The 27,469-nt window shown below is 38.8% G+C and overlaps 3 protein-coding genes across 9 annotated transcripts in view; all 3 read left to right on the top strand.

The window, feature by feature from the left end:
- Window positions 1-302: 302 nt before the first annotated feature.
- On the top strand, window positions 303-10,534 carry LOC122822920 (tropomyosin alpha-1 chain). Of its 7 annotated transcripts, XM_044102034.1 has the most exons (10): window positions 303-537; window positions 856-981; window positions 3,744-3,877; window positions 4,385-4,502; window positions 4,654-4,724; window positions 4,810-4,885; window positions 4,971-5,033; window positions 5,272-5,341; window positions 6,922-7,000; window positions 7,319-7,737. In XM_044102034.1, the coding sequence occupies exons 1-10, from the start codon at window positions 424-426 to the stop codon at window positions 7,320-7,322; spliced, it is 855 nt and encodes a 284-aa protein (XP_043957969.1). In that variant the 5' UTR covers window positions 303-423; the 3' UTR covers window positions 7,323-7,737. The 7 variants fall into 7 exon arrangements, with proteins under 7 accessions (XP_043957969.1, XP_043957959.1, XP_043957979.1 ...); XM_044102024.1 differs by lacking the exons at window positions 6,922-7,000; window positions 7,319-7,737 and adding an exon at window positions 9,875-10,534 and having other exon boundaries at window positions 305-537; XM_044102044.1 differs by lacking the exons at window positions 6,922-7,000; window positions 7,319-7,737 and adding an exon at window positions 8,537-10,534 and having other exon boundaries at window positions 305-537.
- A 1,021-nt stretch (window positions 10,535-11,555) lies between these two features.
- fbxo22 (F-box protein 22) lies at window positions 11,556-18,951 on the top strand. Its single transcript, XM_044098455.1, has 7 exons — window positions 11,556-11,754; window positions 11,994-12,126; window positions 13,430-13,517; window positions 14,444-14,542; window positions 16,975-17,127; window positions 17,208-17,373; window positions 17,458-18,951. The coding sequence occupies exons 1-7, from the start codon at window positions 11,624-11,626 to the stop codon at window positions 17,849-17,851; spliced, it is 1,164 nt and encodes a 387-aa protein (XP_043954390.1). The 5' UTR covers window positions 11,556-11,623; the 3' UTR covers window positions 17,852-18,951.
- Window positions 18,952-19,571: 620 nt separating this feature from the next.
- The window catches only part of LOC122845648 (transmembrane protein 266-like), a 41,340-nt gene continuing 33,442 nt past the window's right edge, over window positions 19,572-27,469 (top strand). Inside the window, exons 1-4 of the mRNA XM_044141961.1 lie at window positions 19,572-20,369; window positions 22,847-22,921; window positions 23,665-23,769; window positions 24,721-24,857. Coding sequence (XP_043997896.1) covers window positions 24,844-24,857 — 14 coding nt within the window. The 5' untranslated portion in view covers window positions 19,572-20,369; window positions 22,847-22,921; window positions 23,665-23,769; window positions 24,721-24,843. The remainder of the gene's footprint in view (window positions 20,370-22,846; window positions 22,922-23,664; window positions 23,770-24,720; window positions 24,858-27,469) is intronic.

Raw genomic sequence — 27,469 nt, 5'->3', positions numbered from 1 at the left:
CAGTTTGTTTTCTTATCTCAGTGTTTTTACTTCATCTTTCTAAATGATAATCTCCCAAGTAACCCCTTTTGACACTCCACTTCCTCTTGGAGGGTGATAGAAATAGGAGAAGACGTCTTGCTGGGAGGTGTGGGAGTGGGAAGGTTCCTCTCTGACGCCTGCACCCCATGTATAGTCATACAAGTGGTCAAATGTCCTGGGAGAGCGAATCGGTGTAGAGATTTGAGTACAAACAAAGGGCCCGTGTTGGCTAACAGCTGCAGCCCTTTCCAAAAAAGCATTGGGTGTCCAGTATCTGACTTATTTGACTCTCAGCAGGCTCTGCAACTTCGCACTCCAGCTAGGTGTTTGGTGTGGTTCAGACGCTCCCATCTTTTCTGTTCAGGTTCACAGATTTGCAGCCAGTGCAAACACTAAGCAGTCATGGATGCTATCAAGAAGAAGATGCAGATGCTCAAACTTGACAAGGAGAATGCCTTGGACAGAGCTGAGCAGGCCGAGTCAGACAAGAAAGCATCTGAGGACAGAAGCAAACAAGTAGGTGTCTGGTTTTAAACCCGCTCTTGTGTTTTTGCACACAAGATGCCTTGCATAGCTCATACTATTTTGCCTGTGTAGCCATGTGTTTTCATATATAGGATCAAGACATAAGAAACTTTCATGTTGTAATTATTTTCTTTGTTATATGATGACTTTATGCATTGAATATGTAAAGATCAGCTGTATTTTATGAGAACTGAGGCTGTTATAAAAAGTTAGATGACAAGGTAAAGTGTCTTTGGAGGACAGCAAGAACAATTTCTTTGAATTTTGTGATTGCTTAAAGCAAATCTTTCTGGTTTCTCTCTGCACCAGCTTGAGGATGACCTAGTAGCACTGCAGAAGAAGCTGAAGGCCACTGAGGATGAGTTGGACAAATATTCTGAGGCCCTGAAGGATGCTCAGGAGAAACTGGAGCTCGCTGAGAAGAAAGCCACAGATGTGAGTGTGAACTGAGGGGAGAAACACTTTCAGTAAAATAATGCAACTCCCCATGCAGATTGATGCTAATCCTGAAGTACCAGAGTAATATGTTACAAACTACACCTATGGGTTGCATATGAGGAATATCAGAGTGCAGGTAAATTTAGCTCTTGTGCTGGATATGGTAATGTCACAGTTCACAGGCTAACTGTTGTGCCATTTCAATGAATGTTATTGCTAGTATCTAGTTTCAGTCGGGCTTTTTTTACAGGCACATTTTGGACTGAAAACATCCTTGTTATATTATATCAAATCCTTGATATACTTGTGAAGGGCATATAGGCTATATACGGTACGCCCTTCACAACCCTGCATAGATCCCAGCCTCAGCTTCTGGGATCAGTTGGCAAACCCAAGGTCAGCCCTACTCAGCTGCATCGAAACTGTTGATTTGGTTTATTGTTTAGCCAATTAACCTTTGTCATATTGAGTTATAAAGCTCATAAAACAACACTTTGCTAAAAAATAAACCCTATTAATCAGCTTAGAATAAACTTGGGTTTATTCTCTAAAATTTATAGACTGACCAATTCGGTTACTAATAACAATAAAATATTTAACAGATGTTCCATGAAGTTTCTGTTTTCTTCTAAATAAATAACAGAAAGTACTTTTCCTGGTCTTTTGGTGTCTTAAAACACTAAAATACTTTCTTTTGTACATTTGGCAAATCAGATGTACATATATGTACAAATGTACATCAGATTTATATATATATATCCATCCATCCATCCATTTTCTGAACACCCTTCATCCCTAATGGGGTCGGGAGGGGTGCTGGTGCCCATCTCCAGCACCCCTCACAGGGCAACACAGAGACAAACAAGACAAACAACCATGCACGTGCACACACACACTTAAGGAGAATTTAGAGAAACCAATTAACCTAACAGTCATGTTTTTGGTCTGTGGGAGGAAGCCGGAGAACCCGGAGAGAACCCACGCATGCACAGGGAGAACATGCAAACTCCATGCAGAAAGACCCCGGGCCATTTTCTGTTCACCCTTGTCCCTAATAGGTGTCTATCTCCAGCTACATACCAGGCGAGAGGCGGGGTTCACCCTGGATTACCATAAACAATATTAGAACATATTAAAATATGTGTTTAACAGGAGTATTTTTCTTATATACCCATCTTTCACTCAATGTACATGACCAGCCCAAAAAGTCTGTTTTGCTTAGTTTCATCTGCATTCCAGAAATTAAATTTACACTGACGATTTGACAAATGCATTGCAAACTTACACTTTAAGAACTTTGGGGAAATAGCTTTATGGCTTGAAAGGTATGTTAAGTACAATTGTAATTTAAAGCTAATTAGATACATTCTTCTGCTTATGTCTGGGCTGGTAATTGTGGTAATTTTTTTACAATCACTATGCCAACACAAAAAAGGAAGACAGTAAACACAACAACAAATGCATTACAATATATATATATGTGCGTGTGTCTCAGTGTTTATTTGTTACTATAATTTTTATACCTAGGCATAATTGACAGGAAAAATGCACAGAGGATAAATGTACCAAAAGACTTCGTAAACATTGTTGTCCTTATTTAGATGTCAAATTAATTCAATCAACAGTGCAGGAGTAAACTGTGATGTCTGGGGCTATGATCTTGATGGGACTGGCTCAATTTAAGATTCAGGGATGCAGGTCAAATCGCAACACAATTATTTGTACATATATCTTCACAAATCCACAACAAACGATATAAAACCACAACTAAAGACTACACAAGAACAATCCATGAGATTTATTTCTTATTCGGTGGACGCATTTTATGGTTTGCGGATAAAATGAGTTACTTCCGGGGCTGGTGGCACGTCCCAATCCTCATCAGTGGTTGATTAAAGGCGGTGGGGGCAGGGATCAAAAGCGAAGCATCCCCAACAGCGGGCGAGGCAGCCAGCTCACAGGCGGGAGAAAACTAGCTTAGCTGAGACAAAATTAAACGACAAAGAGAAGAAATGGCCGGTGGAAGCTCCCTGGAAGCCGTGAAGAAGAAAATCAAGTCGCTACAGGAGCAGGCCGATTCGGCGGAGGAACGGGCATCGTTATTGCAGCGGGAACGGAACCAGGAGAGGAGTGCGAGGGAAGCAGTAAGCTGCTAATGATTTAAGGCAATTAGGGCTCTTGGCTGCGGGAGGCATTAGGTGCAAAGCTGGTCAAAAAGCGTGGCCGCTAGGCCCATCATCCCGCATTTTCTGTTCGAACAGTGCCGAGTGGCTATCAAGTGAATGAGTTTGAGCACAGTGGGTCAGTGTCGGAGGAGAGGACAGGATGGTGTCTGGACGGGACACCACCCTGAGCGCTCCGGATAAACTAGCGGCCGCTCCGATAATAAAAGGTTGACGTGAGAGCAGGTCCTCTGAGGGAGATAAAACCCTCACTAACGGTGCCACCACCTAGTTTAAGTATGGGAAGGTGCCTTTATCCTCAACTAAGCCTTGTTTTATTTATTGGTCAAAATGATACAGTAGGAATTGTGTCGTTTACAAAATTATGCAGTATTTTCTTTATGCATTTTGCTAAAACGTCACTTTATAGTAAGAGAAATGCAGTTTTACTCCCTAATCAGAATCTGCATTATGCATCTTAACATTCCTCCCCCACTTGCTCCTAGAGAAGCCCCTCTTGTTTTCCAGCACAGCCCTCATTTATCAATGCTTGACCAATAAACTTGGTCTGATTTTGGTTGTGTTGTTCTCTCCAAGGCTGAGGGTGATGTGGCTTCCCTGAACAGACGTATCCAGCTGGTTGAAGAGGAGCTGGACCGAGCTCAGGAGCGTCTGGCCACAGCTCTTACCAAGCTGGAGGAGGCTGAGAAGGCTGCCGATGAGAGCGAGAGGTGGGTGGTCAACGTCTTTTTCCTGTTCAAATACAAAGGTCATTATTTTTTTTAAAATGGCCTGAGTCAAAAACTAAAACAGGCAGATTGGTTGACCAAGTACTCAAAATTAGGGAGTTCCCATTTTTTGATCAACCAACAGAATGTACAGTGATGCAGATTTTTTGTTACATTAGAAAAACAGATCAAGGCTGGAAACAAACTTTGATACATTGTGATTTTTATATTTTTTTTGTTGAATTCAAAGCCATTACCTCTACATATTGTTGTAAGCTTTAAAATAAAAATTTTGAATCAGATCGGTACACAAAGACAACTGGAAACATGTAGGGGTCAAGAAAAAGTTACATCAATGCATCTTTAGAAAGAAATCACTGCATATTCATGTTAAAAAAAAATATATATATTTTTTGACTATGCTAATTCTTAAGGTCTTATGTTTTGTTAATTTCTTGTCTTATTGAACCTGTTGGAAAAGGTTTTTTTTTTTTGCTTTCCTCCATTCAGAGGCATGAAAGTCATTGAGAACCGAGCAATGAAGGACGAGGAGAAGATGGAGCTGCAGGAGATTCAGCTGAAAGAGGCCAAACACATCGCTGAGGAGGCTGACCGCAAGTATGAGGAGGTGAGTTTCCCAGCTCCTTACTGCACTTCCTAAGTGTTTCCCACCCTCTTTTATCAGATATAGCAGCCTCCACACTGCCTTCATGTTCACAGTAGAAGCATAAAAGCGTTTTGGATCCGTTTGGTGAAAGAACGCTGTGCTGTGATTGTAGGTGGCCCGTAAGCTGGTGATCATTGAGAGCGACCTGGAACGTACAGAGGAGCGTGCTGAGCTGTCCGAGAGGTAGCATCCCCCTCCTCCATTTGTTCTTGATGACAACCTTAAATAGGATTTACAATGTACTTTGTTCTTTGCTGACACTCTACAGTAAATGCTCTGAGCTGGAGGAGGAGCTGAAGACCGTGCAGAACAACCTGAAGTCTCTGGAGGCCCAGGCAGAGAAGGTAGGCTGATTAATTAGGTTTTATAACATCTTAATGTAAACTCGTAGGGGAGTTTTCTGATTTCAGTCTTTGTTTGTAACCACAGTACTCACAGAAGGAGGACAAGTACGAGGAGGAGATCAAGGTTCTCGCAGACAAGCTGAAGGAGGTGAGTGAGCTACAGTTGTGCTGAAATCATCTCTAAATGTGTAACGGTTTAGAAAATATTTCTGTTTCAACCATCCTATATTGTCTTCAATTTGGCATTTTGCAAAAAGATCTGCCTTACTGGCTACTTTTTAACATTTGCTTATTTAGCACTTTTAATTTCAGCCCATTAAGGCTTCAGTTGTTAATGTAAATCTCTTACTGGCGGTTTGCTGATGTTGCTGTGTTGCTCCGCTCAGGCTGAGACTCGTGCCGAGTTCGCTGAGAGATCAGTTGCCAAGCTCGAGAAAACCATTGACGACCTGGAGGGTATGATTACTTTACTTTCACTCTTCATTTGCCTAAAATGACTTGTGCTTGATTAAAATTTAAAGGGATTTCTATTTCTTTATGTAGTCGGGTAAGCGACTTAAGCTATGACTGCTGAGACTTTAAATGAAAGTAAAATGAATATTTGTCTCTGAAAAATGCTAATACACTTCAATACTTGACAAAGGTGCTGTAAGGTTGTAGGTGTAGTCTGAATGCAGAATCGTTCACAGGACAACTTTAGACCCAGACTAATTTGTTGGCACCTCCTGGTAAAGATTGTGTTAAATTAAAACAGTCTTGTTGAAGTATTTTAAATTCACATGAAGTGATGAGGAAAAACCCAACATTGAATTGTTGCTCCTCGTCCATTTTTTACCATACAAACATTTTACTTGATATACTACAATTATTGTGTAAGCTGCTAATCCTACAAATTTATTTTGAACAAATTTGGTTCTTTATTTACAAGTGTACCTCTGAAAATCTTGAAAGTGCCATTAATCCTTCCATTGCTAAACAGAAACAAGTGGAAAACCAAGAACCTTTGAGAATGTAGAGTAAAGGGGCAACAGGTGAAATGGGATTCAGCTCATGATTCCTGTTAAAATCCCATTTGAGTTTACCAAATTATGTTTACATTTGTGATGGAAATGTAAACATATTTCATTTCCATCACAGATGGAAATGGTGATCTCAGAAATCATCAGATATGGGGAAGGTTGTCCCCATCTCTCAACCACCTGACATGTAGAAGGCATGTAATATTAAAGTGCCAAGCGTTGGGCAAAGCACAGGGCTAACTCTAGAAACTGGGTTCATCCTAAACATGAAATTTGGTTATAAACCATCCTAAGGGTTATGGTTTGTTGCTAAAATGTTTGAACTTATGCCCATTGGTATTCATGGTAGAGTATCTGTGGACCTGTTGAGCCTTGCAGAAGCTTTGAGAATCTTGTTAGAAACATGATTTTACGTGGCCTTTATGTACCTGGTAGATTTGAATGAAAATAATCAATTGCCCTCTACCAGAAAACTCGAAATAGGTTATTCAATATCATAATTCAAGATGTATGGACAAATCACATGCAGTCAATATTTCCTGTGGTGACTGATCTCAGTTCTCAGACCTAAATACTGCAGGACAACCTGTGGGCTGAGCTGAAGAAGAGAAAATGAAAAACTCTGGACAATCTAGAGCTTCTGTAAATAGGAATGTAACAGTCTTTGTACTTATAAATATTACGATGCAGACATGCCTGTCTGCATGGTGAGTTATTGATCATAAGAAAAAAGTATAAGCATGACATTATTTATGTTGGCAGTATTTGTCACTACGATGTGGTTTGCCACTGTTCAGTCCTCAGCCTTCATCAGAGTCACGAACATGTGAAGCAGGTTTTCTGACTCCTCAGGAATTTGACCCGACATCAGCAGCTGTTCCTTCGCCTCTCCTCGTTTCTGCACCTCCTTCCTTTTAGCTGTTTCTATTTTCCTTTTTGCTTCTATGCTCCGACACTCATATTTTCTTTTTTTGTTTTTACACCATCCACTGCCACTTAACAATTACAACTTGGTAGATGAGCTGTATGCCCAGAAACTGAAGTACAAGGCCATCAGCGAGGAGCTGGACCACGCCCTCAACGACATGACATCCATGTAATTTACAACATGCTTGATTTTTGATTTGTGCTTTAGATCCCACTAGGGCTAACCTTCATCTTAGTAGCTCCCCCTTGTGGCATGTTGACTGCAGTGAACTAGTTTTAGCTCTAGATTTAACCTTTTGACTAACACCATAGGTAATATTACGCAAATAGTTTTTTGGAGATCCTCAGTTGTTTTTCTTTCTTACCCTCTCCTGCATCATAACAGCATTTAATTTCCCAACTTTCCAATCCTCCCAGCATCCAAGTTTCTTTTGTTTTGCTTATTTTCTTTTTCCCTTCCAACATCTGTTCTTTTGTGTTTTCACAGCTAAACCTTTCCATTCTTCACTGTGGAAGCTTGTCGAACAACATTTCACTCCTGTGCAGCTCAGCCTGACTTTCCGTATCTTTTTTTTTTTTTTTTTTTCTATTTCTTCATTGCCCTGCCAGGACTGCACACCAGGCTTTTGCTGCCAGCACCCCTTGTTTCATGTCTTATACAGATTATTGAGCCATATTGCTTTCTGTAAAATAAACAGTCTTTCATCTGTGTCTATGAACCATCTTTCCATTTCTGTTTTCTTCATTTGTCTTTTGTGTCTTCACTATTTACTTTATTTTAATGGCTTAAACTCTGTAGCCCCTTCCCTATTTTCTGTTCATTTCTCTGTTTGAGGGGATGATTGTGGAACTCCTGATATAATTGGTTTGATTATTATTGAAGTAAATGGAGCAATTTCAACACTATCGGAGCCGTTTCCAGTTTGTGTTGCTGAATTGTGAGAAGAGTGGTCCAGTTAAAAAGAGAGAGAGCTTTAACATCATATTAAGCCAGTTGGTGTTAAAAAATAGTTCAAGCAGTTAAATGTTGCATTAAAAGACATTGCATGGGCTGTTAGTTGCTTAATGGATGTGGAAGTTTTAACCCACCAAGTAGTCAAGAGATTGCGAGGTCATCATCATTATCCAAACTTTTTATATACATTTCACTAATCTCAAAACATCAAATCAAATGGGTTGTTTATGTTGAGAGCTCAGAGGTGATCTTTCAGTTTAGACACATTTTAGTACTGGAGAGCAAATTTAAGAATGCTTTGGACTACGCACACAGGGCATTCTTATCTTTTCTCTCCACTCGGCTCAGTCTGTCAAAGGTGTGTGAGATTTGGTGTACTGCTGCAGTACATTTTTAACCAAACAACCTGGTCATACAGTTGAACTTAGCAATTCTTTGCAAGCAAGACCAACTCTTAAGTTTGACTGTTGGTTAGGGTTAGTGAGTGGAATATTAAGGGACCTAGAAAAAAACTGATGTATTGGAAAGTCTCAAGATTTCAGTGTTTGTTTAAAAAGGAAATCCAATTAGAGGTATACATCATTTAATTGATTGTGGAAAAAAAACCAACTAAGCAATTCATAAAGTCTGTAGTTTACCAGGACTAAACTAACAGTTTTATACCCAACTTTCTCTACTAACTTTGTCTTTATGTACTAACTTGTCTTCTGTCTCTTTCCCTTTTTCCCTTACTGCTTTCTGACTGTCAAGATCATCTATACAAGCAGCTTGATAAAAACCGTCTTCTGACCAATGAACTGAGAGTAGCCTTAAATGAGGCCTAACCTGGAAAGGGTTTGCTTTATGCTGGCTTTTTTTTTTTTAGTGTCACAACATAATCCAAGAGCATTGTGGATTTGTTAGATTAAGCAGGTAGAGATTCACATCTGTACCACAGAAATATAATCAAATTGTACAAATTGCAGTATACTCGGATGTTAAAGATGGGGTATCAGAAAGTAATCATGGTGTTGCATGTTTCTTTTCACTGAATTAGTGAGTTAAGTTTATTTTTCTGCAGGTTTGACTTGCTCTGCCTTATAATTACTAGAGTGAGTTACTTCTACATGTAGCACATGTAACACAAGCCCCAACACAAGTGTCACTTGTGTTGGGGCTTGTGGTTCTAAACAAGAGAATCACTAAGATTTGCAATTTACCTCCAGACTGAGGTCTTAAAATAAATAAAACATCAAGTAGGGTTTCTACATGGTAGATTAACCTATTCAGATGTGTAAAAACCCTCATTTAAATTTGACAAATGACAATAACTTTAGTTAATTCATATCTAATATTAGAGGCAACAAAAGGCCCTCACTTTTGATCCCTAACAAGCTACAAAAAGTCAGCTAAGACCAAATTCTTTGGGTAACAGAAGGTGAACATCTAGGTTGAATTATTTCATAGTTAAAATAACTTCAATGTGTAGTAAAAAGGATGAACACATTCAAAATATTACTGATTGTAGTTTAAGAACCACTGTGGAAGAACTGGGCTGACTTTCCAAGTACTAAAATTAAGATTATTAAATTTAAGACCACACAGAAACCTTGGTTAAATACACTTCAACCTTTTTTTTAAAATCTTTTTTTATTAAACTCAAAATGATTTGCCATGCAGTAAAAAGAAATTAAGTTTCCATTTCTGCTTGATTTTAGACTCTGAGAGGCTGAAGTGGTATTTCAACAATAATGGATTTGTTTCGAAACCAAATTTCAAAGAAAATGATTTAAAGTTTTATAATTCTTTTAAAACGTTGAGCACTGTAATTAGTCCCACTAAATGCATTGGAGTCTAGACTTCTCTGTCAGCAGCTTGAGTTAAACCTTGTCAAATGTTTATCATTAATTTGGATTTCTGGTACTAGTTTACAGCATGAAGCTTTTCAGATGTACTTGGTGAACACTTAATGGGTGGGGGAGAGGTGAAATTGAGTTTGATTCTTGGCTCATCAGCATGTATGTTTTCTGTCCACCAGAACTTCAACAATGTATATTCTCTGCACTGTTTATCTAGTGGTCCTAAACTGATATAATGCTGTATTGACAGACAAACTCGCACGTGCTAAAGAAGAGGGCCTGAGCATTAAGCAGATGATGGATCAGACCCTACTGGAGATGGTTAATATTTGACCCAGCTCTGTTCCTCTCCACTACCTGACTTCACATGTTCTAAATGACCGACTCCCACATGCTGCTGCTGCTGCTGCTACGGTGGACATGTGGGTCTGTGTTTAGCTGTACCTCTGGCATTGTTGACTACAGGACACAAGCTCTGTATGAAGTAGCAGAAAAGGCATTGAGCTCCACCTCAGCTACAGTGTTTATATTGCACGCTCTGTTCAAAGACCTGTTTAGGTTTGCTGTACATGACCACTGGTTTACGTATGTGTTGGGACTTTGCACTTTTGATGATGAAATTACTGCACATTATCATTATGAATGAAGCCATAATTTAAGCCAAGCCTGTATAAAAGGGACTTTTATTATCTGTACTTTTGTAAGATCATGTATGTTAGTTTCTTTTCTTTTGTTCTAAACTTGTATTCAATGTCTGATCTTTTTCCTTCTGAAATTTAAGGACTTCAGCTACGTCAAGCAAACACTTGTGCTCTGTACCGTTTCTAACATTTTTCCCCATGAAAGCTAATTTGCTTGTTTTCCCAGACATTTTTATCTTGGAAATGTAAGAATAAAAGATTAAACCAGATCTTATTTGTTTTATTTTTTTTTATGTTCCTTGACAAAAAAACAAACATGCAACAAAACTAGAAAATGTATGTGATGTTACAGCCACAAGCTTCATTGGTCTTTTTTGGGGGGACTTTGAGGTAGGCCAAAATATAAAAATTTAATTGTACATGGAGAGAGAAATTGTTTTTCAATTTCAAGTTTTTTTTGTTTTGTATTTTTTTTTTTTAAACAAAGTTCTAGTTGTTTGAAAACTAGCTGTTCTTATGCAGTTTGACAGATGTTTTCTTTGACAATTTCTTTACGGTTTGAATAAATGGGGGTAGGGGGAATTGTTAATTACGGTTTGCTGTGTTTTACACAGGCCTTTCCTAGAAAGGACTTCCAGGAAAATCTTTTGTCCTTTAGTTTCAAAGACAAATGTCTTAACACAGCTTTAAATTTATTATGTATCAGCATGTCAGATTAGGTAAAGGCCATGTCTTGATTTTAATTTATTTTGCACCATTCCTTTTTCCAGATGTAGTTACTACTCAAAGAAATAAGATGCCAAAAGCTTCAGTTATCGTTTCATAACATTACCTTGCTTTAAATGTCTCGATAGCTGAATCTCTGGCCTGATTGGTGAGTTGGTCTTCAACATGGAGTTTAGTCATTCATGTTCTCTAACAAATCTCTCTGTTATGTATTTACCTTGTATTAAACGGTTGTTTCCTGGTGGTGCAGGACAGAAAAGATGTCTGATTTCAGGTTGTGACATGATAGAGACGAGATTTGAGTGTGAACTTGCATGACACTCCACTGCCACTATGCAAATTAAATGTTATAGCTTACAATGCATAGTTATTCAAAATGTTGTAATATCTTGCAAAATACAAGAGGGATTATATATCCTAATAAAGTACTTGGGGAGAAGTAAGAACTTTTAACATAACTTAAAATTGTGACATTAGGCTTCCTGATGTTGACTGGATGGAAAAAGCCTGTGCGTTTTACCCTCCGCGCCGCTTGGGGCGGTACTGTAAATTTACAAGAGGGTTCAACAGCCTTGGAAGTGCAGAGGTAAAAGTTCCTCTGTTCTGGATAACCGGCCATCGGATATTGAAATATGAGTGAAAGTCTGGATTTTTGCGAACCTTTTCAAGACAGCAAGGCTGCATATGTACTCAGCAATGTCGCCGAAGTGGTTGAGAGAGTTCTCATGTTCATACCAACCAAATCGCTTCTGCAGGTCGCCAGGTAATGGGAAATGTTTACAAGCTAAACTTGGCTATCTTGGCTAGCCTTAGTCTCCTGAATAGAAACATGAAAATATTTATCTAAAGAAAGTAAGCTGGAGAGTAACCTGGAAGAAAAATCGGTAGTTGGTTACTAAAGTGATGCAATATATGCTTAGATTATAAGCAGGGAAGCGTACTCTTTGTGAGTGTGTATGGTTTTGTTTGGGCAGCAGGTGAATGTGTGTGTCCTTGTTATAGTGTGTGCAGATTGTGGAGGAACTGTGCCCGCAGAGTGCTTCGGACTCAGCAGCATCTGACCTGGGTGTCCGCCTCTGGACCCTCCACCACAGAGCTTCACTCCTTCTGCAGCATCCTGGCTGAAGAAGTGGAGGTAAATCGCAAAACTGAAAACCGTAAAAAAATATGGCTGGAGATAAACCGAAAAAGAGAAGTAGAGGAGAAACAACCACTCGGAAAGGGGAAAAACAAAGAGTTCTGCAGAGGTGCCCTAATGAGTCCTTAATTTGATTCAGGTGTTGAACTAGGGCATCTAAAAGTTGCAAGACAGTGACTTTCAAGGACACGAGTCTGGAGGCCATACCCATGCAGTAAAATCTTTGTGTAATTTGTTTTCATTGGTTTTGTGTAATATAGAATTTTTTGAGAAACCAAATCATTAATTGTACACCGTAATCATTAAAATTATCTGACATAGGTGCTAACAGATACAACACTGTTTGAAATAAAATACATTTCACAGATTTTCTAATTCATAAAGAAGTAAAACCCCTTATTGGTTGCAGTTTCAAATGTACATTTAAGAATCTTAATGCACATGTGTCTTTGCTGTTTTCTGCTTGTTTAGCTAAGGAAGTAAAACAGTTTTGTGTTCCATAATATTATAAATTCATGCAACTGTGATGGTAAAATCAATAATTGTAGTATTGTGGCAATTATGGTCACAGTTACAATAGACCCACATTTTCCTGTCTGGTCTGTTTCTCATCCATCATTATGATGCTTCCAACACTTTCTGTAAACTTAAACGTCTTGGACGGTGTCATCTTTGGCACTTTGTTCAATCTCACTGCAGTGAGGTTGAAGATAGAACATTGATTGTATACAAAGTGATATAAACGCTTGTAATGTATCAAGCACATTAATATTGTATTTATATCTGTTTAACATGTTGTAAAGCCCTGTAATATGTGCATTATTGCACAATTGAGGCAGATATCAAGCAGCTAATTAATTATACAAATGTTAATATATCTTTGCATACTAATGGCTTTATGAATGATGAATCTGTTAGTGCTGGAATTGATCCATCTGCAGATTCTCCACAGGATGTATCAGATTAAATGGAGAGTGTGTGAAATGTTAACTATTTTTGACAATGCTTCTCCATCTGATGAGGCAGTGAGTGTAGTAGATGTGATGTAGAGTGACACATAAAGGAGAATTAAATGTGTTCCTGGGTAAAAATTGATTAGGGCTACTTAAAAACTCTTGGAAGATAAATGGAGTGAAATGAGGAATGACCTAGAAGTTTTTCCACAGTTCTGTAACTTAGAGGTTACCAACAGATTAATAATGCTGCCATTTAGCTATAATTACTTCAACCATCCCAACATTATTCATCAGCTTAACAGTAAATGCTTTAGCATGTTCAATTTCTTTTCCGTTGTTTTCAGAAAGTATTCCTCCTGCCTAAAACAGTCCTGATGATGGTCGACTGTGAGGCCTTGACTGGACAAGCTTATTGCTATGAACAGAGCAAAGGTCAGTAGTAATCATTTTCTCTGTGACTCAGCAGGAGGTCTTTATAATTGTTTGTAGAACATGTTCTCTACATGTTCTCTACTTGTTTGACTGTGGCTCTATGGTAGAATAGTCGTTTTGCAATCAGAAGGTTGTAGGTTCGATTCCAGCTTCCTCCTGCCACATGTCGATGTGCCTCTGGGCAAGGCACTTAACCCCAAATTGCCTACCGATCTGCGTATCGGTGTATGAATGGGTGTGTGTTTGTGAGTGCGAATAGATGAATGTGACTCTAGTGTAAAGTGCTTTGAGTGGTCAAAATGACTGGAAAAGCGCTATATAAGTTCAGTTCATTTACCATTTGAATAATGTTTGTCTTGTACTGTTTGGACCATCATACTTTTTGTTTTGGCAACTTACAAAAGAAAACATCTTCTTGTTTACTGTTTTCAATTTGGCAATTTTGATTTGCCATGTAGTCTACTGTATGTTGCCAGTTTCACCCTTTTTCTTCTTACTTTACATAAGTATGACATTAAAACGTGATTTTGCTACTTCAGATGCTTTTCATATGTGTTTTTGGGACTGTTTCCTAATAAAGTCAGCTTTGTTGAGTGGGAGTTTTAGTAGCTTAGCTGATGAGGAATAAGACTAGATGCAGATTTAAAATATTTGGCTTATTTACATCAGGCTCTCAGCATGTTATGGTTGTATTCTAGTGAAAATTAATGCATTCAGATTCAAATGCAGCAAACAATCCAACATTTGCTTCCCAGAAGCTGCAGAAAGTGGTGGTTTTTAATCTTTTAAATGTGAGATTCTCATAATGTTGTAAATTCAATTTCACTCTTATCTGATGCCTCTCTAATGCTAGTTTTAAATCCAAATAATTGAAAGTTCTGAATCAATTTGATCATAATACATTTTCTTCTTCTTCTAAACTGAAGCCAAAAAGAGTCGCCAATGCATGAGTACGGCTGAAGAATTGAACCAGATCTTCCCCAAAGGTTGTGACATCGTTGGCATCGCTACACCAGGGATAGTCTGTGAGTTTTTCTCTCTTCTTTCTTTTCTACTTATTTACCTATGGGAACACCTCCCTCAACCCCTCCAAAAAATTCACACACTAACTCTTTTGCATATAAAATATGTATTTGAACCTGCCACAATTCTCCACTAGTGTGTTTAATTAATGTTGTAAATCTGAACTGTAAACATGTGAATGCATTGTACTGTGTTCCTCTGATTTGTTTAACCTCTATAAGAAGACCAGTGAATTCTCTCTGCTTCTGCCTGCTTGGAAAGCTCCGCTCACGGCTTGCATATTGCTGTTTCTCTCGCTGATCGATGGCCCGCTGTCCCCACTGCTGAGCCTCCCATTTCTCGTTATAATCACAGTCCCCTGGAGAAGCGATTCTCCATCAGTGTTGTTCTCCTTCCTCGAGAGAATGTGCTTATGAGGCTTTCTGTCTGCCATGTTTAATAGCTGCATAAGCTGATGGTAACAGCACTGACATTTGTAATATTGCAGCCATAGGTGACTAATAGGTTCAGCCTGTTTAACTGATTCTGCTAAAATAAATCGTCAGTATGGTGAGATTTCAAAACACCTCAAATACCGCTTTTTTCAAAATAAAAAGAAGCTCTTTGTACTAAAAAGTCACAGTCTGACGATCCAATATGTCTTCCACCTTCAGTTTTGATTAGTTATGTTTTGTTAAGGACATAATTTCTATCTTTGTGGAATTTGATCAAAACCCTAAACTTGTCAAGGTTGGTTGCAGATCTTTATGCTGTGTTGCTCAAATTACTCCTACAATTTAAACCTGGTGAACCTCGGCATTATCAGCTTGTAAAATGAGAGTGCAATCAGAAGACAAAACCTTTATTTTAGTTTTCAGTATATTTGGTCAAATGGTTTTCGAGTGTATTGATGTGTGTGATGGGTTAGGGTTAGGGTGCATCACTTTATCTGGCAATGTTCTTATTCTGTTGCTCCAAGGATTTCATGTGGGCTGATGAGTCTGGACCACAAGGGTAATGCAGTCTAGACTTAACAGACCACCTTCATCCATGTTGCTTTAATATTTAAAAATGGTTTTATCATGCATCTTTTATTACTGGTTACGGAGAGTTTGTTTGGATTTCTTGGCTTAAATGGTTGAAGGAGATGAGATGGATGTGTTGGTGTAAAATAACTGTTTTCTGTATTCAGTCCACAGAATTTTTATCCTCTATAATTTCTTTTACCTTCTTTCCTTTTTTTTTACTTTTAAACATCTCGGCTTTACTTCAGTGTTGCCATAGTTACAAAGAGTAGTGCTTTGTTTAATGGAACCAAATACTACATTAAGAATGTAACAGGAGGTTCTAAGGGCTGATAAAAGTAAGACACTGTCTGCCACACATTTCAGTGTTATTTAGATTTTGTGTGAGTGACCATCACACAGTGGGTCATAATTTGTTGTGCATTTGTATTCAGCCTAAATTGAGGAAGGTAGGTTGAATACAAGTGCATATCATACTTTTTAGAGTGTTTGTAAAATGTTAAATTTTTGTTCCTCTTCACACTTACGTGCATCTCTGTGTTGGCATATCACATAATGAATAAATAAATAAGTAAATAAATAAAATGCATTAAAGCTTGTGGTTACAGCACGAGAAAACATGGAAAAGTTTGATTGAGATGAATAGTTTAGCAAGGTACCGTGTGACAGTTGGGTAAATTGGTTGTCTATCTATTAAATCTTTGTGTTGCCCCTGATTAACGAGGTCCAGGTTGTAACTTTACTACTCACTGTTTTATAGCTGGATGCAAATACTAGTTAAAACCTAAATCTTGAACTAGGTGGGGACAGGAATGGATTGCAGGCACTTGCAACATTTATCCATTTCAGAATTAGTATTTTCTTTGTACTAATTCAGTTGTACATCAACAGTTTGGCTCAGGAATAATTTACAACCTAATTTAACATCCTTTTCCAATAAAAGCTTAGGAGTGGTGATTGAGGCTGTCTGTCTTCTGAACCTTTATATCTATTGTAGAGCGGCTTATCGTTCTCTAATTTCCATAGCAACATATTCATATCCTGGACTGATAACTTTTGTTGTCAGTTTGTGGTTGTTTCAATTTTTTGTTTTTAATGAAACTCGTATTTCTTTCTGTAATAAAAGTATGCTGCTGCAGTTCCTCTAAACTCCAGTAGGTGGTGACTTAGAGACTGTAAAAGCCACCATGAAACTCTTAAAGATTTATTTTCTTGAATTTGAAGTTTTCATGGTTTATTTCACTCGTAACTTAATGAAAAAAACAAAAGTTAATAAGGTGGAACTTTGAAATGTGACAAACAAATTTCTACTAAAGAAAATAGTTTGATGCTTTATTAGAATGAATAATTTGATGACTAATAAGGAGTTTGGGAAATGCAGATTATGTAGCATGTATATTCACGCAGCTTGGTTTTCGCCTTTTTAACAGTAACTCCGACTGGTTCATGGACCGGTGCTCCTAAGGAGTACCAGGAAGGGGAGGCAGGCTTTGCCGTCATGCTCCCCAACACTGATGGTGTTCACATCAAGCCATTTCACTTTTGTAAGAAAACAATTTCTCTGTCAGCCATGAAAGAAGCAGGTGAGTGCAGATGTTCAATAAGTTAAGCGAAATCCAATCCTCAGCAGCCTCTTATATTTTGTCTTGTTGTTTTTTTCTAGGACTAGTTGACAACCCAGAGCTACGCGTCGTGGTGATGTTCATCTATGAAGCATATAAATCTGGAGGAGCACGGTTCCTCAGCCAGATCCTGGAGCCGCTGACAAACAGCAAGGCTTTAATTGCAGGAGGGCTGGTGGAAGGCGTCTTCTCTCCTCACAGAGATTGGTGAGTTTAAGGCTCCACAGTGGATTTGACGACTTAATACATATGGCGTAGTGTTTACAGTTTTCATCATCTCAACCTCTGTAGCTGCAGCAAGGGATCATACGGTGTGATTGGCCTGGCTCTGAGTGGCCATAAAGTTCAGGGGGCGTCTGTGCTCCTTGACCAAGACGTTGGCACCGCAAAGGAAGCGGAGGCCACGGTACGGCGGCTAAAGGCAGCCAGGATTCCTGAGAGAAACACCCTGGGCTTCATGTTTGCCTGCGTGGGGAGGGGCCAGAACTACTATCACAACCAGCACAACGTGGAGGCCGACGCTTTTCACAAGGTCTTCCCCAATACGCCGCTGTTTGGTCTGTTTGGCAACGGCGAGATCGGCTGTGACCGGATCGTAAAAGACGACTACACCCTCTGCAACTCCGACTCCGACACCTTGCAGCACGAATACACCACGGTCATGACTCTGGTCCACTTTGGCTGACTGACCAGTGGGAAGAAGGAGTAAGTCATGTCAAGATAGTCAAGTAGTCGACGTGTCATGCTTCTGTTGTCAACGACGACTTGGAGCAGCTGACGTTATGTACAAAGTGTCACCCAGGATATTGCTCTCTTCATTTATGCTTACAAAGCAGGACAATAATCCCCTCAGCCATGAAGGTGTAATGGCAAAATGTTTGGAGGTTTTAAGTCTTGGAAACTTTGAGAAGAAAGGATTTGCCCAGAGTGTACATACTGAGAACAAATTCTGCTTGTGTTAGTAGTATGTTTATGTCTTTCACCCCAATTTCCTCGCACACTGAAGACATATTCTTCTCCGTGGCTGCACTTTTTTGTTCATGGAGGTAAAGAAATTTGGTTTGTTTTTCCTCCACAAAATCAGGGTAAGCTTTAGCAAGTTTGACACAGTTTTGTGTCACCAGTGTTAACCTACAGATTTTTTTTTAATATATATATATATATACATCTGTTTAATTCATCCAGCTGTTAGCTTGGCACGCTGGTTGTATTATCTCAGCTTCTGAAGTCTTAGGCTTTTTCAAGTTTTCTGCTTGAGTCAAGTTGTTGGGGAAAACATGTACAAACTGGGGGTTTGGGAGGTAGCAGTATTTGGGTTTTTGGATCATTACATGCTAGATCATTTGAAATGATAATTTGCCCTGCATTCCAAATGTTTAGTTTGGCTGTTTCTTTTTCATTTTCAGATACAAGTTGTAGAAAGTGCTCAGCTTTAAAGATGTCTCTTCAGTGCCTAGATTCACACTCCTCGAACCTTTTTACATTTTGATAAGTGACGATGTATTTAATTAGGACTTTATGCTTATAGACCAACAAAAGGTTATAATTGCGAATTTGAGGGAAAATAAAGGGTTTTTCATTTTCAGTTCACAATTATTTACTACTTGGTGTTGGTCTATCACATAAATGTTAAATAAATACATTGAAGTTTGTGTTTGACAGAATGTGAAAAAGTTACGAGAAATAAGACAGCATGTCTAATAGCATTCAGGCCTCTAAAATTGTACTAAATGCTAATCTTGATGTCGATTTTTTTTTTTTTTTTTTTTTTTCTTTTTTTTTTTACCAATGCTGAACAGTCTGTTGCCAATTGGTGCAGTTTCATCATATACATGGTTTATCAGGTAATTGTTTTATCTTGAACCTTGCTGTTGTATCATTGTAAAAGAAAAAGCTGCAACTGTGATTGTAACAAAAAAAATATTTAAAAAACTCCAAAATCTTTTTTTTTCAAAAAAATAACTCTTGTCCGTCGTTTAACTGTGATTTCATACACCATATATTGTTTTTGAAATAAATATGAATATAAATTGTATTAGATAAAAGAAAAAAACTGGGTTATTGTCAGACTTATTTGTGCCCAATCTGGTTTTCCTTAAACAGACAATAAATTAGACATGCAGTTTATTGTTAATATTGTTTGGAATCGAATTATTCAACATTATCTATAGGCAATATTATAGCTTAAATTGGTAGATTTTGTCAAACTCCTTTAAAATATGCGCGTCAACCTCTTACATCCTCAACAGTCCACATCCAGGCGTGTTTAAAAGAAGCAGCGACGCTTCAGATTGATGGATGTACTCTTTAACCATCGACTGGCTAATCCCGATGAGTGACAAATGGTTAAACCAATTGCTGCACAGGCAGTTTATATTCCCATAGTATCTTTATTTTGGGACACCAGGAGAAAAAAAAAACGTAGCTCATGACACCGAAAGGAGCGACCAACCAGGCGTACAGCTAATAAAATCATCCGAGGCAACGATCCGATCCTAAATTGGCCTCAACTGGGGAACCGCACACCTTTTACTCGCAGGTTTTTCTTATCCCGCTCATGCACACAGATCCATCCCACGGCTAATGTTTTTACTGCTCTGTCGTGACCGGATCGATGCAAATGTCACACGATTCACTGGCTACCGCCAGACTTTGGCACGAAAACGTCAATGTTTTGGCCGCCTTCGCGTGAAAATTCGCGGTGTTCCGTCCTCCCGCCTCTCCGGAGGCGCTTCTCTGACAGAGCCGAGGCTCCGTCGGGCTGTTTTCAGCACCTGGACAGCTCCCCTCTCGCAGGGTTCCCCGCTGCGCACGTCGGGGAAGCCCTCGGCTGGGGAGCGCAACCCGGACCCCCAACTCAACTCGTCTAATCAAGGGAGATAAAGAAAAAAAGAAAAGAGGGTGGGCAATTGACTCAGTCCTTGTGACTGCACTTAAAGCTAACATGGCTTTTGAGTGACGATGCTTCATGCATTCGAGCTGCAGCCTCTGGTTTTGCACCGAAATCCGCACAGCGCAAGGGAGCAGCGAAAGCAGCGGTGGTGCTCGTCCAATGCAAAAGTGCAGAGGATTGCTGCAGCCTACACACACTGCGAGCCTGCCGCCGCTGCTTCACTCACTGAGCGCCACCAAGGGAGACATTACTTTCTGCAGGGGAGCAACGGGAGGCACAATTACGTATCAACAATATAAATCAATCACAGGTAAGAGGCTCTCTCTGTTTTTTTTTGTTTTTTTTTTTTTATTGTTTTTTTTTACTATTATTCAGTGCATCTAATAGCACAAAGGTTCTCAGTGCAGGTGTAAAATATAAGCTATTATGGTGGTTGAAGCTAATGAAGTCTGAAAGCCAACTCTGTTGATAGGTGGATGTAGAGCTGCAAGTCTAAATAAGAGCTAACGTCTAGAAAAGTTTGTGGGATTTTAGAAGCAGCTTTTAAAACCGTCTTAATCTGGTTTCATTCGACTAAATGTATGTACAAGTATGCGGATAGCACAGTGCATGAGATTTGTTTGGTCAAGAAATCTACTGGATGACATGGCACCATGAGGCAGGCAACTGTTTCTAACAACAAAAATTAGTCAAAATATCTAAAAACATCTTTTAAAAGTATTCACATTTCCTGACACAGTTACAGACTTTATGTTACAACCATACATTTTCATGTAGTTTATCAATGTGTTGGATCAAGTGCTACATATTTGGAAAGTTAAAGAAAAAAATGATTTGCAACTAAAAAGTTGAAAAGTGTAGCATTTAGCATGTATTCAGTCCTCAGAGCAGCAGTTGTTCTCATCCTGGCTGACACAGGTCAGGTTGGCGGCTCCAGGATTGTAAGAATGCATCTGGTACTGAGAAGACTTACTGTGACCAGGGAGATGGCCAGCATCAGGAGGCATCAGCTTTGTTCATTAAGAAACAACAAACAAAAAGCATTAAAGTGATATGCAAGATGGGAGATATGCTTTCTCATTTAGGTTTAAAGAGTTTTACATGGGTAATGATTAGAACTGCACTGTGAAATTAACCAGCAACACCGTGTTCCAAATTATTATGCAAATTGGATGTCATAAAGAAAATGTTTTTTTTGTGCTACTAAATTTATAGCTGGAATTGTGTCAAGGCACTTTGAATCACTATAATAAATTTCAGAGAGCTGGGTTGATTAGTATGTCTGGTGATCTCAATTAAAGGAAATCTACTTAAGAAGGATGTTCCACATTTTTAAGCAGGCCACAGGTTTCAAGCAATATGGGAAAGAGAAAGGATCTCTCTTTTACTTGCAGAGTAAAAAAGTAAAAGAGATTTTCTGATGACAAAAATTATCAGATAGTGTATGACAAGGTATGAAAACATTAGATATTTAACAAAAACTGAAGTGTTATTGTACTGTGAAGAGATTTGAGGCTGATTCACAACAAAGACGGGTTTGTACAGATAAAGGCATAATGAGGAAGGTTTCTCTTAGACAAATTCATTGGATTAAGAGAGCAGGTGTTAAAATGCCCTTACAAAGCAGCAAACAGTTATTTGAAGCTTCTAGTGCCTCTGGAACCTCAAGGTGAAGGATCCTCCAGATGCTTGCGGTGCATGAACCTACTATTCAACCGCCCTTAACCAGAGCTCACAAGCAGAAACGGTCTCAGTGGTCTCAGCCATACATAAAGAGTAATTTTCAGACAGACTTGTTCACTGATGACTGCTGTGCAACCCTGGATGGTCCAGATGGACGCAGTAGTGGATTGGTGGTGGATGGCCACCACGTCCCAACACGGCTGCGACGTCAGCAAGGAGGTGGTGGAGCCATTTTTCAGGGCCGAAATCATGTGGAGAGAGCTGGTCGGCGCCTTCAGAGTCTCTGAAGGTGTGAAAATGACCTCAGCAAAGTATGTGGACTTTCTGACTGATCACTTTCTTTCATGGTTCAAAAAGAAGAGCCATACCTTTAGTAGCAAAATCATCTTCATGTATGACAATGCACCATCTCATGCTGCAAGGATCACCATCCTCCTCTGACCTCAACCCTATTGAGAACCTTTGGAGTTTCCTCAAGCAGAAGATCTGAGGGTGGAATGCAGTTCATATCAAAACAGCAGCTCTGGGAAAGTATTCTGACATCCTGCAAAGAAATTCAAGCAGAAACGTTCCACAAACTCACAAGTTTAATGGATGCAAGAATTGTACAGGTGATATCAAAGAAGGGGTCATATGTTAACATGTAACTACCAACTGTGAAAAGAGAAGTGCCGATCTGAATGAGACGGCTGTTAATGTTAGCTCAATGTTTGGAAGCGTGGCCAACAGGGACTGAACGGGATCCTTCACTTCCTCCACTGCCCTTGCTAAAACTACAGACAGACTACAAAACTAAAATGGCGCAGAAAACTGTCACCATTCACAACTTTGACCAGGTCTGGAGACAATCCGACTCAAAGGGAAAAAGCCCAGACGGTGCTGTAAGCGAGATTTTTTTCAAGTTGTACAGGAAGGCAACTGTATCCCTAAACCCGATGAAATGTGTGATTAAAAGTAACAGAAGTAGAACTTTTTTATTCCAGACACCCTTGTTTTATGTTGCATTTAAAAGCTGCTTTAAAATTAAAAATTTTAAATGGCTTACAGGAAAATTTGTAAGAATGTGAACACTGAATAAAAAGACTCACATTTTGTCTTGCTTAGGCACCCCTGAATGGCTGCCACAGGAGATTCAAGAATTTCTGAAACATGCATGAAAGAATCAAAGCAACACTCCAGGTATGTTTTTGATGAGGGAATAATTTTAGAAGAAGATGTAAAGCTAAATAAATTGATTTTACATAATGTCTCCCCCTCTTCCTCTTTAAAAGTCAATTATCAGACATTTTTATTATATAAAACAAGAGCAGTTTGTTCAACTTCAGAGAGTGAGAAAAAAAATATGTACATTTTCTTTTCGTTTGGTGTATGTAAACTTCTGGTTTCAAACGTATGGATTGGAATAGCATTAACAATACTGTTTAGTTTGCATCTGTTTTCCTACTAAAAGTAGGTACAAAATAAAGCTTATAGATTTGATCCTCCACATCAGCGATGAGCTTCACTTTCTCAGATCTCTGGATAAGCTCTTATTTTATTTGCAGAGCTGAGGCTCTTGTTTTTTTGAAGCTTGGAGACATTTAAGGAGAGCACTGCACTGGTTGTGACCACATCCAGTTTGTTCTTAAAGACTGGAACCTTGTCTACTGCTTATCGGTTCACCTTCTTTTCCACAGATGAGAGATTCTCCAGGAGACTATTGACTGAACAGAATCTGCTCAAAATGACATAATTTAAGTTTTTTTAAAAAATTCTATGTATGTGTAAAAAGGGCACATTTTCACTAAAAAGGGAAAGACATTGAAGAAAAACCCAAAATACATAAACCTAAAACCTCAAAGATTGCGCTTTTTAGTTTTTAGTTCTGCTTCTTTATCTTTTGAATTTTCAATTTTCCAGCTCAGACCTTTGCTTTTCTGCAGAGACGATCTGAGCTTCAGCCTATCTGAGCTGCCTCTCGTCTCCTCTGGTTCTTCAACTCCTTATTCAACTGTTTGAGCTCCTCTGATTTCTCCTCATTCATCTTTGTGAGTTCCTCCTCTTTACCTATTTTATTTGCTGACCTTGATAGTCAAGGAACAACTTCCATGGAAGTGCTCTGAAACATGAGCAGAAAAACAACCAAGATCAGGTTAAAAGTTACTTTCATGTTTTTTTATTTTGATTTTGTATGATAGATCATTTGAAGTGATCGCCTGAACACTAGCGGTGGTTGATTAGCTAATGCAGGGGTCCCCAAACTCGGTCCTCGAGGGCCGGCCTCCTGCATGTTTTAGTTCTCTCCTTGGTTTAACGCACCTGAATCAAATGATGGCTCGTTAGAAGGCCTAAGAAGAACATTGACTTGCTGAGAAGATTGTTGGTGCCACCAGGGAGAGGACTAAAACGTGCTGGATGCCGGCCCTCGAGGACCGAGTTTGGTGACCCCTAAACTAATGTCTTGGAGCGCCGCGTGCGAGTGAAAGGCGGGGACGGGTTGGGGAGTGGGCAGTAACAGAAAAACGTAATTAGTAAATCACATTATTGCTTGGATTTTAATCGGTGTGTTTTGCATCCAGTGAAAACAAACATGTTAACAAATAAAGTGGGCAGTATGCTGTAAGTTTAGTGATATTTCCACAGTTGCGGTCTTGACTGGTCTTGAAATAAAATCCCGCGCTCGAGTCCGAGACGAGACCGAGACCAAAAAATGGTCTCGAGACCAAGACCTGTTTCGAATGCTACAACACTGCTAGGAAGGGTATCTTTATTTGTAAAAAATTTTCCAATGTATGTTTTGTTTTTCTTCTCTTTGACTATTTTGTCAGTCTGTGTGGTTCTAACACACAAAGTCCTGATAAAATGCATCAAATTTTGAGTTTGAAATTAGATAAATGCAGAAAATATCAAGGGGATTAATACTTTTGCAAGACTCGGAGACTGTAGCTCTGTTGGCTTTTGTGAGTTCCTGACGGTGTAACTAGATGTGCTCTCCTCAGGTTTAACATGAAAGCGGGACCTCTCAGGTGAAAAGGTGAACTGCAGCTCGAAAACAAAAGTAAGGGGAATTGTGTGGAGAGACTTGACCACCTCATCACTTCCCATCTCCACCATCCGTCATCATGGCTAATGCTGAGTAAGTAAAAATCATAAACTATGTTTACCACCAATCCAGCCACTCAAAATAAAACAAAAAAACAAACAAAAAAAACCTCCCTTTCCCTTATTTAAGTTCCCTCCCAAAACATTTCCCCCCTTTTTGCTCTTTCTCTCACTCTGTCACCGTAGTTGTGTTTGTGTCTCCATTGGAATAATAACGTGGATTCACACGTCTGTTTGAATGAGGATGCACAGGTTGGGTCAGGCACAAATGCTGACCGCTATGTCGATTCCTGAGGTGAAACATCTTCTGTGTGTAATGGGTAGTGAGACCAGCAGACAATAGAGGGAACATGAAGTTTACTGTGGGTCTGTGAGTGTGAGGAGAAAAAAGTGGGCAACACTGAAAACAGTTTCTGTTTGTCAGGGTATAATACTGCTGGCGTTGTATTACTCTGTAATTTGTCTCTTCTTAACGAGCTGCATTTATTCTCTTGACCTAGATAAATGGCCTCAAATCATTGCTCCATTTTGGCTTTTATGAGTATTCCAGTTCAGTTCATTATTTCCTACAATGCTGGGTTCACCGGCTCTTTGGGACATCGCCATATGATGACATGACTGAGGTTGCATTCATCCTGAGAGCGATCTGAATGTATTCATGAAAGAGGAAGGCTGATAAAGAAAGGCTCTTGTATTATGCTCAGATCTCCCGGGGCTTTCTTTAAACTCCACCCTGTGCAGCATGTAGATGTACGTCAAAATTGTTCTTAACCAGTTTGATGTTTTGCATTTTGTTGTTATTTATTCATGTGAGATCCAAGTTTGAAAGGTTGTGTCTGTCAGTTAAGCATTTTGATTTATGTTTATGAATTTGTAGCCTGACAGATTCTGTAGAAAAATAATCATCTTACGGGCGCATGTTAGTAAATTAGCATATCACTGAACATTTCAATCAATCCATTGATTCACTCCATAGAGTGAAACTCAGATATTAAATACATTTGTTACACATAGAATAATGTATTTGAGGATTTTTCTTTAGTACATTTTTCTAATTGTGGTTAACAGGTAATGAAAACACCTTTTTTTTTTTAAATCTGGATATAATTTTTTTTTCTGATAGTTGTCTTCCTTCCAGTTAACTTTTCATACTGGAAAAGTTACAGCACTTTAATAGGCACCAAATACTTTTTTTGTGAATTACCTGCGTTGTACAGGGTATGAATGTGTGCTAGACATCTGTCAAGTCAGCAGTCTTCCACATAATATAACATAACATTCCTCATTTAAAAATATTTTATAATGATCTCAAGTAAAATTCACAATTTTTGAGAATTTGAATTTTCATTCCCTGCGAGCCGTAATGGTCAAAAACAAACAGAAATTAACATTTCAGATGAACTTATTCAGTATCAATAAGATATAATGTGAACTGAACTACAGGTTCTTCAGAGCTGGACGTGACTACGCTCTTTTTATTCATTCAATGTTAAAATGTTGACAGTTTTCTTTAGGATTTTTATTTTTTTCTCCTTGTGCCATTTTATAATTAATCTAGCACAAGTTGTCCATTGTTGTGACACTCTAAGGCCTAAATTCATGTTTAAAAAAAAAAAAAAGTTGTTTCATATTTTATAACTTCATGATGCTCTGTACGACAAAATGCAAAAAAAGCATGACTAATCTCTCTTTTCAGTTGTTTCGTCTTGGAGGATTTAAACCTCAGGATATTGAAATAATGTGTAATTATTTGGCATTATCTGACACTGAGGCTGTGCAAAAAGGTCTGCAGACCTTTCCGCTCCGAAGACAACATGTGCTGTCTTCGTCCTGCACCACGGGGCTCTTTGGGTCTCCTGTGTCTTCTGCTGCTTCTATCTGTAAAGGTTAGATAAGACACTGGTCACTCCAGGGCCAGAACAGTCTATTGTGAGGTTTGCCAATTCATCACAGGTTAATCTGTTATATTATAAATGAGCTACTGTGCTTGGCAGACTTCATTAATATCTGCTGGCAAGAAGTAATGGAAGTTTCTCTGGAAACGGAATTGGCTTTTCTAGTGAATAACCTGAGGCACTTCCTAAATTCTGTTAAAGTGACAGATGCTACGACATTAACTATGTTAAACACAGACTTTTCAAATCCATGACCATGCTTAGTGGGAATTACAGACATAACTTACATAGGCCTGTCACAATAACAAATTTTGCTGAGCGATTAATTGTCTCAAAATTTTTTGTGATAAACGATGATATTGTTTGAAGACCTTTTTACACTGATTTAACGGAAATGATGTAATAATGCATGCGATTTCCTGCCAAAGATAGATACACTTTATTTTCAAAAGAACACTTAACACTGGAACTGATAAAATAAACAAAACAACCAAAAATAAAAATAAAATGGATTCTCAGTCTCCATTAACAAAAATGTACTTGAATAAAAACATCAAAGTGTAAATAAATACTGCATTCAACCAAAAGAGTGCAGATTATGAAGTCTGTTTACCATATTGCCCTTCAGTAATCATTAGATTTAAATAGAGAAGATGGGCACATCGACTACCTGATGCAATAGTTCACACTACACTTAGTTCATACCTACATTTTCATTTTCCCCTTATGGGTTCTAAGATTGCATAACCTA

This window comes from Gambusia affinis, linkage group LG02, assembly GCF_019740435.1.
Source record: "Gambusia affinis linkage group LG02, SWU_Gaff_1.0, whole genome shotgun sequence".
NCBI classification, from domain to species: domain Eukaryota; kingdom Metazoa; phylum Chordata; class Actinopteri; order Cyprinodontiformes; family Poeciliidae; genus Gambusia; species Gambusia affinis.
This window is presented reverse-complemented; position numbering and strand designations above follow the sequence as displayed.

What these genes read in the sequence shown, in the direction of transcription:
- LOC122822920 (XM_044102074.1), top strand. Translation starts at nt 424, where the DNA reads ATGGATGCTATCAAGAAGAAGATGCAGATGCTCAAACTTGACAAGGAG. An exon ending in CTGAGGACAGAAGCAAACAA is followed by an intron (nt 538 to 855) that starts GTAGGTGTCTGG and finishes TCTCTGCACCAG; the next exon opens with CTTGAGGATGACCTAGTAGC. An exon ending in TCGCAGACAAGCTGAAGGAG is followed by an intron (nt 5,034 to 5,271) that starts GTGAGTGAGCTA and finishes TGCTCCGCTCAG; the next exon opens with GCTGAGACTCGTGCCGAGTT.
- fbxo22 (XM_044098455.1), top strand. Translation starts at nt 11,624, where the DNA reads ATGAGTGAAAGTCTGGATTTTTGCGAACCTTTTCAAGACAGCAAGGCT. An exon ending in CGCTACACCAGGGATAGTCT is followed by an intron (nt 14,543 to 16,974) that starts GTGAGTTTTTCT and finishes CCTTTTTAACAG; the next exon opens with TAACTCCGACTGGTTCATGG. An exon ending in TTCTCTCCTCACAGAGATTG is followed by an intron (nt 17,374 to 17,457) that starts GTGAGTTTAAGG and finishes CAACCTCTGTAG; the next exon opens with CTGCAGCAAGGGATCATACG.